We start from the raw sequence: 13,172 nt of genomic DNA, 5'->3' as shown, positions 1-13,172 counted from the left end.
GAATATACTGAGAAACTGTACACCAACAAACTAGACAACATAGGTGCAATGGAAAATTCCTAAAAACACACACATTACCAAAATTGACTCAAGATACAGAAAATCTCAACAGACCTGTAACAACTAGAGATTGAAACAGTAATCAAAATTCTCCCCCAAAAGGAAAAAGTACAAGATCAGATGGTTTTATTAGTGAATTCTACCAAACATTTGAAGAATTAGCACCGATCTGTCTCAAATTCCAGAAAATACACTCTTAAATCATTCTACGACGCCAGCACTACTCTGATACCAAAGCCAAAGACACCAAAGAACAGAAAATGGGCTGGGTCAGCACTTTGGGAGGCCGAGGCGGGCGGATCACAAGGTCAGGAGATCGAGACCACAGTGAAACCCCGTCTCTACTAAAAATACAAAAAATTAGCCGGGCGCGGTGGCAGGCGCCTGTAGTCCTAGCTACTCAGGAGGCTGAGGCAGGAGAATGGCGTGAACCCAGGAGGCGGAGCTTGCAGTGAGCCGAGATCGCGCCACTGCACTCCAGCCTGGGCAACAGCGTGAGACTCCGGCTCAAAAAAAAAAAAAAAAAAAAAAAAAGAAAAAAGAAAATGGGCTGGGTGCAGTGGCTCACGCCTGTAATCCCAGCACTTTGGGAGGCCAAGGCAGGAGGCTAGCTTGAGCTCAGGGTGGTTCAAGACCAGCCTGAGCAACATGACAAAACCTGGTCTCAAAAAAATAAATAAATAAATAAAAATAAAAAAAAAAATATATATAATATTATTATATTATAATATATTATAATATATTATATTATATATTATATATAATTATATATTATATATACATTATTATATATATTATATATAATTATATATTATATATATTATTATATGTATTATATAATTATATATAATATATAAAATATATATAATATATAATATATATATAAAATATATATATAATATATATATATAAATTAGCCAGGCATGGTGGTGCACAACTGTAGTCCCAGCTACTTGGGAGGCTGAGGCGGGAGGATCACTTGAGCCGAAATCGTGCCACTGTACTCCAGCCTGGGTGACAGAGCAAGATCCTGCCGTGTCTCAAAAGAAAAAAATTAAATTAAATTATAGGCCAGGCTTGGTGGCTCATGCCTATAATTCTAACACTTTGGGAAGCCAAGGTCGGGGGATCACTTGAGCCTGGGAGTTCAAGACCTGCCTGGGCAAGAAAGTAAGACCCCATCTCTACAAAAAAATGTAAAAAAATTAGCCAGGGATGGTGGTGCATGCCTGTAGTCCTAGCTACTTGGGAGGCTGAAATGGGAGGATCACTTGAGTCTGGGAAGTTGAGGCTGCAGTGAGCAGCAATTGCACCACTACACTCCAGTCTGGGTAACAGAGCGAGACCCTGCCTCCAAAAACGCAAAAACAAAAAGAATAGAAAATTAGAGACCAATATCCCTTATGAATATAGATGCAAAAACTCTCAACAACAACAAAAGTTCCTCAACAAAACACCAGTAAACTGAATTCAAGAGCATATTAAAATGATGATACACCATGATAAAGCCAGATTTATCCCAAGAATGGAAGGGTGGTTCAACGTAAGAAAATCAATATAATATACCATGTTAACAGAACCAAAGGGAAAAAAAAAAAAAAAACATGACATCTCAATTGGTGTAGAAAAAGCATTTGTCAAAATGTAGCACCCCACTACACACACAAAAAGGGTTAACTATGTGAGGAGATATATTAATTAGCTTGATTACATTAATCATATTACTATGTATATCAAACCATCTTATTGTATACCTTATACGTGTACATTTTTTATTTAAAAAATTCCAGTATCTGTTCATAAAAACACTCAGAAAGCTTGGAATAAAAGGGAATTTCCTTGACTTTAGAAAAAACATTTATGAAAACACAGCTAACATCATACTCAATGGTGAAAACTTTCCACTTCAGATCAGCAACAAGACAAGAATGTTTGCTTTCACCATTGCTATTTGATATTGTACTGGAAGTTTAGGTCAGAGCAATTAGGCAAGAAAAAGAAATAAAAGACACCCAAATTGGAAAGGAAGATGTAAATCTCTATTTGCAGATGACATGATCCTACACAGAAAAAAACTCAAAGAATCCATAAAACAAATACTAGAGCTAATAAATAAATTCAGCAAAGTTGTAGGGTACAAGATCAAGACAAAAATCAGCTGTGTATCAAAGGACTGTATCAAGAAAGCAAAAAGGCAAACTACGGAACGGGAGAAAATATTTGCAAATCATGTATCTGTTAAGGGTCTAGTATCCAGATTATATAAAGAACTCTTACAACTCAACAACAGAAAAACAACCCAATTTAGAAATTGGCCAAGGATTTGAATAGACCTTTTTTCATTGATGTACAAATGGCCAAGAAGCACATGAAAAGATGCTCACCATCATTAGTCATTAGGGAAATGCACATCAACACTACTTCGCACCCACTGAAATGGCTATAAATGAAACAAAAAGGAAAGTAATAGGTGTGGTAAGGATGTGGAGAAAATGGAACACTCATATACCGCTGTTGGGAATGAAAAATGATTCAGTTGCCGTGGAAAACAGTTTGGCAGTTCTTCAAATAGCTGAGCAGAATTACTGTATGACCTAGCAATTTCTACTCCTAAGTATATACCCCAAAGAACTGAAAACAAGTAGTCATTCAAATGCTTGCACATGAATGTTCACAGCAGTACTATTCACAATAGCCAAAAAGTGGAACCAACCAATGTCTTATGATTTCCTAGGTCTATCAAGAGATGAATGAATAAACAAATTGTGGTATATACATCTCATGGAATATTATTCAGCCATTTAAAACAGAAGAGGGCACTGATACGTATTACCATATGGATGACTCTCAAAAACATGCTAAGTGAAAGCAGCCAGACATAAGAATCACATATTGTATGATTCTATGTATATGAAATACCCAGAACAGGTAAATCTATGGAGACAGAAAGCAGATTGGTGATTGCCAGTGGCAGGGTGGAGGGCAAAAGTTAAGTAACTGCTTAATGGATACTGGGTTTTATTTTGGGGTAATGAAAATGTTGTAGAACTTAATAGAAGTGGTGGTTGCACAATACTGTGAATATACTAAATGCTACTGAACTGTTACTCTAAAATGATTAATTTTATGTGATTTCACCTCAATTTTAAAAAAAACATTGGATTAGAAAACAAAAAAGAATTCATAGCTATCTCTTTGATGCACCTGAAATTTGGTCTCTATCTGAGATTATAAACCATTACGCAGACTCGAAGTTGTCTTGCAGATGTTATTTTCTGCCTATATGGTGTTTAAACAGTTACCAGTATTTTAACAACTAGGCAACTTTTAAAAACATCTGGATTTCAGGCTTTTCTTGAAAAAGTCTCCATGTGATAAAACTTTGTTATTGCCAAGAAGCAGCTGCTTCCTTGAGCTGAAGCATATTACTGTGCAGTTTGCCACAGTTTCTTCCATTTTCTATTGTCAATTATTATCACGCTTGTCTTACTTATTATTTTAAAGGGGAATTAAGAATAAACGTGGGATATCTCTTATACTCATGTTCCCACTGAAAGTGGAAAAATAAAAAATCCAGTTGTTTACTCCTAGCCTGTTTCACTCACTTACATCTCCTCTTCGAACCCACGGTTATCAGAATTTGCAACTCCTATTCTTTTTGGTATCATAAAAGAATCCAAAAACGCTGCACAAACCTAGAATGAAGTTAATCAAGTACACTTTATATACCTGTCTGCATGAAAAATCAAAGTTAGGCAGATGCAAATAAATGTCCAAATAATTTTGTTCATCCAGATTGGGATTGAAGGCAAAGCAAAACTCATGGTTTGGTCACTTGGATCTATTTTCCCTACTATAGCACCAGTATTAAACTGGGGTAACGGGAGGCATTAGCACGGGTTTACTAAACAGGGAAAACAGAAATTTGAAGATAATACATCGGATAATATTATTATCTTGTAAGTACTCCTCTTTAGAAGATACTGTGCAGATTCCTATGAAAAATATTTATGGTAATGCAGCAATTTTTTTCCCCATAGAACCTTAGATATTTTTCAGTAGCTCCACCTTGACGACATACATAGAAGTCTTTGTTGCAGGGTGTGCAGTGGGGTGGAGAAGAAAGAAACATAATTCCTGAGAACTCCATCAGGCACAGTCTAATAAACATTAAATACCTTATCTCATTTCATCACCAACAGGTGTTAGCCCCATTTTAGAGCGCTAGAGAGGATAAGGACACAAAGGGAGGTGATGTGGAGGCTCTATCATAAGTCTTCTGGCTTCATCTACTTTTCTGTCTAAAACAAGTCTTCAGCTTCAGAGATTTTTAAACCTTACCACTTGTTTTCTCAGAGCCACAATGTAATGTGGTTTCTAATAAGGGATAAGATCTCTTATCTGGGGTGGATAAGGAAGGTGGTTATGTCTGACAGGGGAAGGACACATGAGACCACTGCTGTTAGAACTGGCATTGCCTTCTCCCATTCCTATGCCAATGTGGGAGGCCATGCTTCCTTCGCCTGGAGACACAGCCTCAGTGCCTGCTCCAAACACACTAGAAACTGAGTTCCGTGAGGGTACAGGCTTTAGTTTATCCACCTTACATATGGGCACCACATGCAGCATAGCAACCAGCACTTAACACATTTTTATTAAATGAATGATGTTATTATCTAAAGGGAATAGCAGAAAGCAAAAGGGAACCCATTTAGCCTGGTCATAGAGAGAACGTTGGATACAGGTTTGGTAACTCTGTGAACAGGTTCTTCCATGGCTACAAACATTACGTTGTTTTACCTTTAGCTCTAAGATCTATGAGATCTCTTACTGGCTATAAATGTGATATTGGAAATGAAATATAAATAGAAAAGAAGGCTAGTTGAAAGAAATAAAGTAAGAGAATCCAGAGAATGCAATCTAGTGTAAAGAGAGACTCTACTGATTGGGCTTGGTAACCTCTAAGACTATTACACCAGGCTGCCCAGCAAACTAAAATAACAATGACTGAATTCCTTTATTAGACCAAAAAGAAGAGAGAACATTGGCCGGGTGTGGTGGCAGGCGCCTGTAGTCCCAGCTACTTGGGAGGCTGAGGCAGGAGAATGGTGTGAACCCAGGAGGCGGAGCTTGCAGTGAGCCAAGATGGTGCCACTGCACTCCAGCCTGGGCAACAGAGCAAGACTCCGAGAGAGAGAGAACATGAAATTTACTGCTACAAAAGAAATTATTTTAATTCTTAAGAATTCAAGGATATCTTTTTGTAATATTATAATTAAAATAAAAAGCTCTATCAACATGAAGGCCAGGACATGAAAAGATGTTTAAGATCTATTAAAGTAGGAAAAAAACCAAATTACAAAATATATAGTTTGATTTTGGTTTTTGCTTAAAAAATGTTTTACATGTACATAGAAAATATCTTGGGGACGTGCGTGGTGGCTCACGCCAGTAATCCCACCACTTTGGGAGGCCTAGGCAAGTGGGTCACCTGAGGTCAGGAGTTTGAGACCAGCCTGGCTAACACGGTGAAACCCTGTATCTACTAAAAATACAAAAATTAGCCAGGTGAGGTGGTGGGCACCTGTAATCTCAGCTACTCGGTAAGCTGAGGCAGGAGAATTGTTTGAATCTGGGAGGTGGAGGTTGCAGTGAGCCGAGATCCCACCACTGCACTCCAGCCTGGATGACAAGAGTAAAACTCTGTCTCAAAAAAAAAAAAAAAAAAAAAAAAAGAAAAAGAAAAGAAAAAAAAAATCTGTAAGAATATAATCTAAACTGTTAATAGTAATTAACTCTTGGGGGTAAAATTATGGTAAAAGTTTATTCTCTCTTTAGATTATGCGGAAAAGCACTTTCTACAATTTATATTTTTGTAATGTCTGAATTTGTTTTAAAAATGAACTTGTATTATCTTTGTAATCAGAAAAGAAATGTAAAAATGAAACCAAAATAATTTGTCTCCTAAAATACCTTTATCAAAAAAAGAGGTAAAGAGAAATAATATTTAATAACCTAAAATAGTGTTGTGAAACCAGGTTCTGAGGAACACTGAGGCTCCTCAGAAGTTCTTTGAGAGCCAGCGCAAGACAACATGTCCTCACCCAAACTCATGAGCTTGAGCATCTGACTCTCAGTAGCTTAATACCAAAGTTCTGCTGTCAATAAGTTTGAAATTTTCTGTTTTAAAATATGTGTAAATAATTCATTTCTGGGCTGGGCGTGGTGGCTCATGCCTGTAATCCAGCACTTTGGGAGGCCGAGGCAGGCAGGTCACCTGAGGTTGGGAGTTTGATACCAGCCTGACCAACACGGAGAAACCCCGTCTCTACTAAAAATATTAAAATTAGCCAGATGTGGTGGCTCACACCTATAATCCCAGCTACTCAGGAGGCTGAGGCAAGGAGAATCGCTTGAACCTGGGAGGTGGAGGTTGTGGTGAGCTGAGATTGTGCCATTGCACTCCAGCCTGGGCAACAAGAGCAAAACTCTGTCTCAAAAAATAATAACAAGTAATTTATTTCTGAATGTTTCTCAAAGCACTTCCTGGGGTTTGAATAGGTTCCCCAGGAATTGAGACGTGTTCTTGTATTTCCTAAGCACAGATTTTGATACCTAGAGCTTCTTGAGTGCAAGGTCTACTGCATTTGTGAGCTGCCTGGGTATAAGGCCTAGTACTCTATGCATAGGTGCCTCTGCTCAAGACGACTAAGGCAGCTGGCAGCATCTGAACAGCCTCTCTGAATCATGGTCCATCCAGAAGCAGAAGATTCAGGATCACCACAGACTATTTTCAGATAAATGAGAAGTCAAGACTGAACAATTAGAAATAGGTCGATGACTTTTTAAAGCAACTTTCTTGAGAGAGAATGCTTTTCTTTGCCAAATTCTTCTTTCTCATCACTAGTCGTTTTTCAAATAGGATACGGCGACTGCCTATAAATCCTTTTTGTTGTTTTCAGAGGTCTTTCTGCTACAGAACCTTCAAGTATTTTTGCAGGTTACTTGTATGTCTCTAGCCTCGTTTTTTAAGATAAAATCTGACTTCAGGAAATATAAATGAAATGTTTCAATATTTGAGCTAAAATGTCTGCATCCTCTAAAGTTAACAGAATGCTTTTTGGAAATTTTAATTTTTTTTTGTTTGGCTCCCCGTTATCTGTAACAATCAAAGAAAAGTCTTTGAAATGAAATCCCTTTCCCTGTTTTGTTTATTCTTTCTGACTTTCACAGTCCTGTCTTCATCTGGATTCTTATTGGGCCGAAACTAACATGGCGTTTTCTGTTTACTACCTCATCTGTTTCCTGACGGAGGGTAGCAGAGCTTGTGAATTTCCACATCAGAACCACCAGGGGGAGCTCACTCACACAGGAATCCCAGCCCATCTACGAGGGGATGGTGGGAAAAGCAACCCAACTTTCTTCAGTAAGAATGACCCTTCTGCACGTGGATGAATTATCGCACATAAGCGACATCTTACTGACAATGGTGGTGAGATGAAGAGCCCTTGAGAAAATGTATTTAGAGAAAGCCCAGCAGCCAAATGCCTCAAAGGCAAGGCTACTGCCCAGAGCAGGTACATACTCTGCCTATACCTGTTTTTCAAGACTTGGCTTGCTAAGCTGTACAGTTTGAGGTCCAGCGAGTCTGGTCCCTGGAGTAGCTATCACAATGCTGGTGAGCTGGGCCATGGGGAAGGTTTTGGCTATGGTTGCAGTCTGCCCATTGACGACACGGACGGGGTGGATGGAATTCTGGGATGTGGGAAGGGTGGTGGGGGTGAACTTGGTCAGCATGACGGGCCTCTGGATAAGCTGAGGAGCTGCGAGCATGGGAGGTGGTGCTGGGGCAATAGGAATGTTATTCTGGGCCACAGGCTTGGGTCGAACCTATAGGGGAAAGAGAGAATAATTATTGTATTACTTAAGCTGCTCAAGTCCTATAAAAGCAAATCTTCCACACTCTATGTATGAAATAGTATTTAATATACTTACTAATGTTCATTTTGGTATATTAATTCTATAGACCTCAGGGCATATAATCTTATATAAGACTCATCAGCTCTTGAGGTTCATGCCTCACCCTAGAACACAGCTTTTGATTCTAAACCCTGAGCTCCCTCTTCTACACCATGCCACCTCTTCTGGTTGAGCTCAAAGGCCTAATCCAGAGACTGGTTCCACCTAGAACTTGTGCATAGTATAGTCATAATGTTGCCAATAGCCTTAACTCACATTTGAAATTTCTTCATATCCACAGCTTCAGCTCACCCCCATTTCTGGCCCTCTAACTCCCTGTTCTTGGCCACTCCTCCTCTCGGTCTCCTTTGTGGGCTTACTCTTCCTCTGCCTCATCCTAAATGTGACTATTTCTTAGGATTTTTTTCCATGGTACTCCTTTTCTTCCCAATGTTCCCATTATTCCTAGGACCTTTCGCCCATGTCATGGCTTCAATTACCATCTGTGTACTGAAGACTTTCACATTTTTACCTTAGAACCTGAGACATTTCCTGAGCTTTAGAATTATATTCAACTTGAGTATCTCATAAGTTCAAAATCAACATATCTAAGACTCATTAATTTCTTCTTCCAATCCTCTCTTCCTCCTATAATTGCCTCAGTAAGAGACCTTTTCTTGACAAACTTTGGAATCACTCTTAATGATTTTTTACTCCACCCTCTACTCTCTAAATACTTCTCAAATCTGTCTACTTCTATCCTCACTCCACTATCCACTATCCTAGTTTATGTGTGGCTCACTGAAAACAGTGAAAAAAAGTTACAGTTAAAAACATGAGGTCAGCCTTGCTTGGGTTCAAATCCTGGTTCTACCACTCACTGGCTGTGTAACCTCAGGTAACATACTTGATTTTTATAAGCCAGTTTTGTTGTTGTTGTTGTTGAGATGGAGTCTCGCTCTGTTGCCAGGCTGGAGTGCAGTGGCGCGATCTTGGCTCATGGCAGCCTCCAGCTCCCAGGTTCAAGTGATTCTCTTGCCCCAGCCTCCTGAGTAGCTGGGGCTACAGGCACACGCCACCACACCCAGCTAATTTTGTATTTTTAGTAGAGACAGGGTTTCACCATGTTGGCCAGGATGGTATCGATCTTCTGACCTCAGGATCCACCCGCCTTGGCCTCCCAGAGTGCTGGGATTACAGGTGTGAGCCACTGCGGCCAGCCATAAGCAGTATTTTTCAAACTTTTAAAACTGTGACCCTGTGGGCAAAACCCTTTCCCCTTATGCATGAGGTTTGACCTTCAATTAACTCTTTAGCTCTGCTCTCCCGGAAACCTGGTAAGGGTAAGAATGTCAACTATATTACTAGGCAAAATTGCTTATGATAAAAATGACCCCTTACTGGCCGGGCACAGTGGCTCACACCTGTAATCCCAACACTTTGGGAGGCTGAGGCTGGTGGATCACTTGAGGCCAGGAGTTTGAGACCAGCCTGGCCAAAATGGTGAAACACCGTCTCTACTAAAAATACAAAAATTAGCCAGGCATGGTGGCACACACTTGTAATCCCAGCTATTTGAGAGGCTGAGACAGGAGGATTGCTTGAACCCGGGACGCAGAGGTTGCAGTGAGCTGAGAGAGCGCCACTGCACTCCAGCCTGGGTCATAGAGTGAGACCCCATCTTTAAAAAAAAAAAAAAAAAAAATTCCCTTATTGCTAAATCAAATCTGGATGGGCTTGAGAGGACCCCATGATTTGGGCTTCCCTAAGTGGGGTGACTCTTATAACTTGGGCACATCCATTGTGGGGACCTTGAAAGCCATGCCTATGTAGTTTTTATAAGATACATTGGCTCCTGTGGGCATAAGGCTTCTATGCCAAGGTGGCTTTCCCATTGTCTTAGGTAAGCAGCTTATTTCCTTACACCTGAGCTATCCTTGGACCGCTGTAGGGACTGCTGTATGGACTCATCGAAGACAAATGTCTGATGCTATCTTGCTCACAAGCTGTGGTTTCTGTCCTGTATCATTCCAAGTAGACTGGTGCCAAGTGTGGCCCATGAAAGTCTTGTTGCTATGAATGTTTGGCTGAACTTAAAACGACCCTGTGGTGGGTGCTACTAACTAACAGTAAGAAATGTATTTTACTCTGTAATCAGCATGCACCTATAGACATGTATCTCTAAAAACAAAAACTTTCTGAAATAGAGAACACAGTATGTGCTATGTACTCTTAACAGTTCCTATTCTATTCTATTCTATTCTATTCATTTTATTTAAACACTCTGGTTACAATCCACTAAACTGCTTTCACAACAAGTGGGTCATGATCCACTGTTTGAAAAACATGGACTAAATCTTAGATTCCTTACCCTAAAAAGAGTAATACCTATTTGCATAGGGTTGTTTTAACAATTAAAATAGATACCCCATGTAAGTGCCTAGCATAGTACCTAGTATGTAGCAAGATTCTCTAAACATTGGTTAATACCATTATTGACAATGTCTTAACTCTTCTTCCTGCCCACAGTCTTGACCATTCCCAATTTATTCTCTGCACAGAGGCAAGAAGAATTTTCTAAAACATAAATCTGACCACATCAAGTGCTTGCCTGAAAAGCTTTAATGAATGCCTGCTGCTCTTAGGGTAAGGCCCAGGTTCCTGCATAGCCTACAATATTCCACCAGCTCTGGCCCCAGTGGACTTCTCCAACCTCAACTCTAACTCTAGCTTGCATGAGCCACATGGCCCTCTGTGCTCAGCCACAGCAAACCTCCTTTGGTTCTTTAAACTTAACGCATTTCTCCACCGTGGAACTATATACATGTTCTGTCCTCTGCCTGGGACATTTTTATCCTTCTTCCAAAGTTTTATTAGGCTAACTCAGCTAGGATTTTAGGTCAGAATGAATGTCAACTCATCAAAGAAAGCTTGAAGGAACCTTCTCTAATACTCTAATAGGCAGGTAGGCCAGGCACAGTGGCTCAGGCCTGTAATCCCAGCACTTTGGGAGGCCGAGGCAGGTGGACCACCCTGAGGTCAGGAGTTTGAGACCAGCCTGGCCAACATGGCAAAACCCCGTCTCTACTAAAAATACAAAAATTAGCCAGGCATGGTGGCGCATGCATGTAATCCCCAGCTACTTGGAAGGCTGAGGAAGGAGAATCGCTTGAATCTGGGAGGTGGAGATTGCAGTGAGCTGAGATCACGCCACTGCACTCCAGCCCGTGTGATGGAAGCAAGACTCCATTGCAAAAAAAAAAAAAAAAAAAAAAAAAAGGGCAGGTATCCCTCCCACGGGCTCTCTCAGACTACCCTGCGAGGTATTTATTAAGGTATTTATTAAGAATTTATCTGATAAACAAGTGAAATCATCTTATCTAGTATTAGCATTGCCCAATCTCTCTCCAGAGGCTACTTGGAAATCATTTACACCACTGAACCACAAAACTCCTTCCTCTTCTCTCTTTGTCTGAAAACTAGGGCCTCAGATGGGAACTCTCACAGCCTTTCTACCAAGGAAGTCAACACTCCTCAAGGCCCAGAATGGGGAAATCTTGACATTTTGCACTGGGAATGGTGAAAGTTAGCCTAATTGCTGGAAGAACACTCTCAGGAGAATATGGTAATGCAGGGCTGCTCGGGCCTAGGGAGAAAGTCCTCTGTACGGACCCCTAGCCCGAGCCTTTAGAAGCAAGGCTTTGCCTTTATGCATGATGCTCAATCCTTAACCATCCTTTCCAGGGTAGAACTGAAGAATGGTTTCTACTAGTTGGTTTAGCTGTTGTTTCCTTCCCTACTCTTTTTGGCATGTAGGAAAGAAATAAGAAGTGTTAATTGCATTCTTTCCCCACTGCCAGGCAGACTTTGGCTAAATTCTTCTAGTAAGTTTAAGGTTTATAATGATTTTAATTATTTTAAATTTAGAAAATGTTCCCTTTCCTTTACTTCCCCCTGCTACTACCTTTGGTCATTGCTAATAAACCATGATGACAGAATAAGCTTCTTCATGGTACATAAATCAACAGTCAGAATTTTTAGCTAAGTGGGATAGACAGCTGGGCTGACAAGCCCCATTACAGCTACTTAGAAAGAGCCCATGAGGGTTTTTGTCCCATCTAACCTATCATTGGGCTTGCCATTGGTTTACTCACCTGTGGAAGAAAGTTTGGACGTGGAGTGAGTCTAGGAGGGGGGATAAACTGTGGTACTTTGATGGGCTGAGGAGGTGTTGCCTGAACCTGCTAAAAAAATGAGGAAGATCAATAAACCAGAGAGAACAATCACGCTTCAGTATCAAAGCTAGTATTTTTAGCATCACTACTCTTTGGATCAGACAATATTTTCTACAACATTTCATCATAAGTTCATCATCTGAATTAACATTGCATTAGGAAACTTTTTAACTCTCCCACCTGCGTGCTTTACCCTATAAAACGAACCAACCACACTTCTGTTTCCTCCTACACCTAATGGAGAACAGAGCAGGCTCAGTAAATCTTAGACAATTTTCTTTGACACTCAAGAACTTTTGCACTAATATATTTTAAAAGTCAAGACTGGATCCAAAGTAAAATCAACCTTGCTGCTTAGCCAAATAGGCTTTTTCCTGATATAAGCTAACAGTGAATGGCTTTATTCCTACAGAAAATTTTCTAACTCTCAGTATCTGGTTGAGTGACCTGGTTGCTTCTCTAAAAATTCCTGGGTAAGTGGTGAAGCTTCACTTTATTGCTCTCTAGTTTCACTCACCACTGGTATCATTCAAAAGCCACCAAGAGCTCTTAGGTGCCATTTTAAAGGAATTTTACATCAAAACTTAGATACATTTCTCCCAAGCTTCAGAGAATATCAGTTTTCTAAATGGCTCGATCCTAGAACTCTCATGAAAATTCTTGTTCAAGTACTTCCTCCTTAAAGGGATTTTTTTTTTTTTTTTTTTTTTTTTTCCTGAACAAAACTTGGGCACTGACGCGGTTAATTTGTGAGTTTCTTGAATATTTTTAAAGTGCCTCAACTAACTCCAGTACTTTCTGGGTACAATCAATTTAAAGGGATATTAAACTAAAAGAATCATCAGTGAGTTTTCACCAAGGCAGTAATACAGCATAAGAGAGTTTAAGCACTCAAGTTTCACAGGAAAACACTGTAGA

The 13,172-nt window shown here is 40.0% G+C and overlaps 1 protein-coding gene across 28 annotated transcripts in view; it reads right to left on the bottom strand.

Annotated features, from left to right (window-relative positions):
• The window catches only part of LOC105471655 (PHD finger protein 21A), a 192,607-nt gene that overhangs the window by 26,090 nt on the left and 153,345 nt on the right, over positions 1–13,172 (bottom strand). For 23 of the 28 annotated variants that reach the window (XR_011610606.1, XR_011610605.1, XM_071074784.1 and 20 more), the window contains 2 exons: positions 12,174–12,263; positions 7,657–7,950 (listed from right to left, as the gene is read on the bottom strand). Coding sequence is in view for 26 of the 28 variants with exons in the window: in XM_071074784.1 (XP_070930885.1) it covers positions 7,657–7,950; positions 12,174–12,263 (384 nt within the window). In the remaining 2 variants the exon portion in view is untranslated. The remainder of the gene's footprint in view (positions 1–7,656; positions 7,951–12,173; positions 12,264–13,172) is intronic. The other 5 variants (XM_024789671.2, XM_071074786.1, XM_011724255.2 and 2 more) reach the window with 1 other exon arrangement.

The sequence above is a fragment of the Macaca nemestrina genome, chromosome 12 (genome assembly GCF_043159975.1).
Source record: "Macaca nemestrina isolate mMacNem1 chromosome 12, mMacNem.hap1, whole genome shotgun sequence".
NCBI classification, from domain to species: domain Eukaryota; kingdom Metazoa; phylum Chordata; class Mammalia; order Primates; family Cercopithecidae; genus Macaca; species Macaca nemestrina.
Note: the sequence above shows the minus strand (reverse complement) of the source record. Positions and strands in the feature narration are given on the sequence as shown.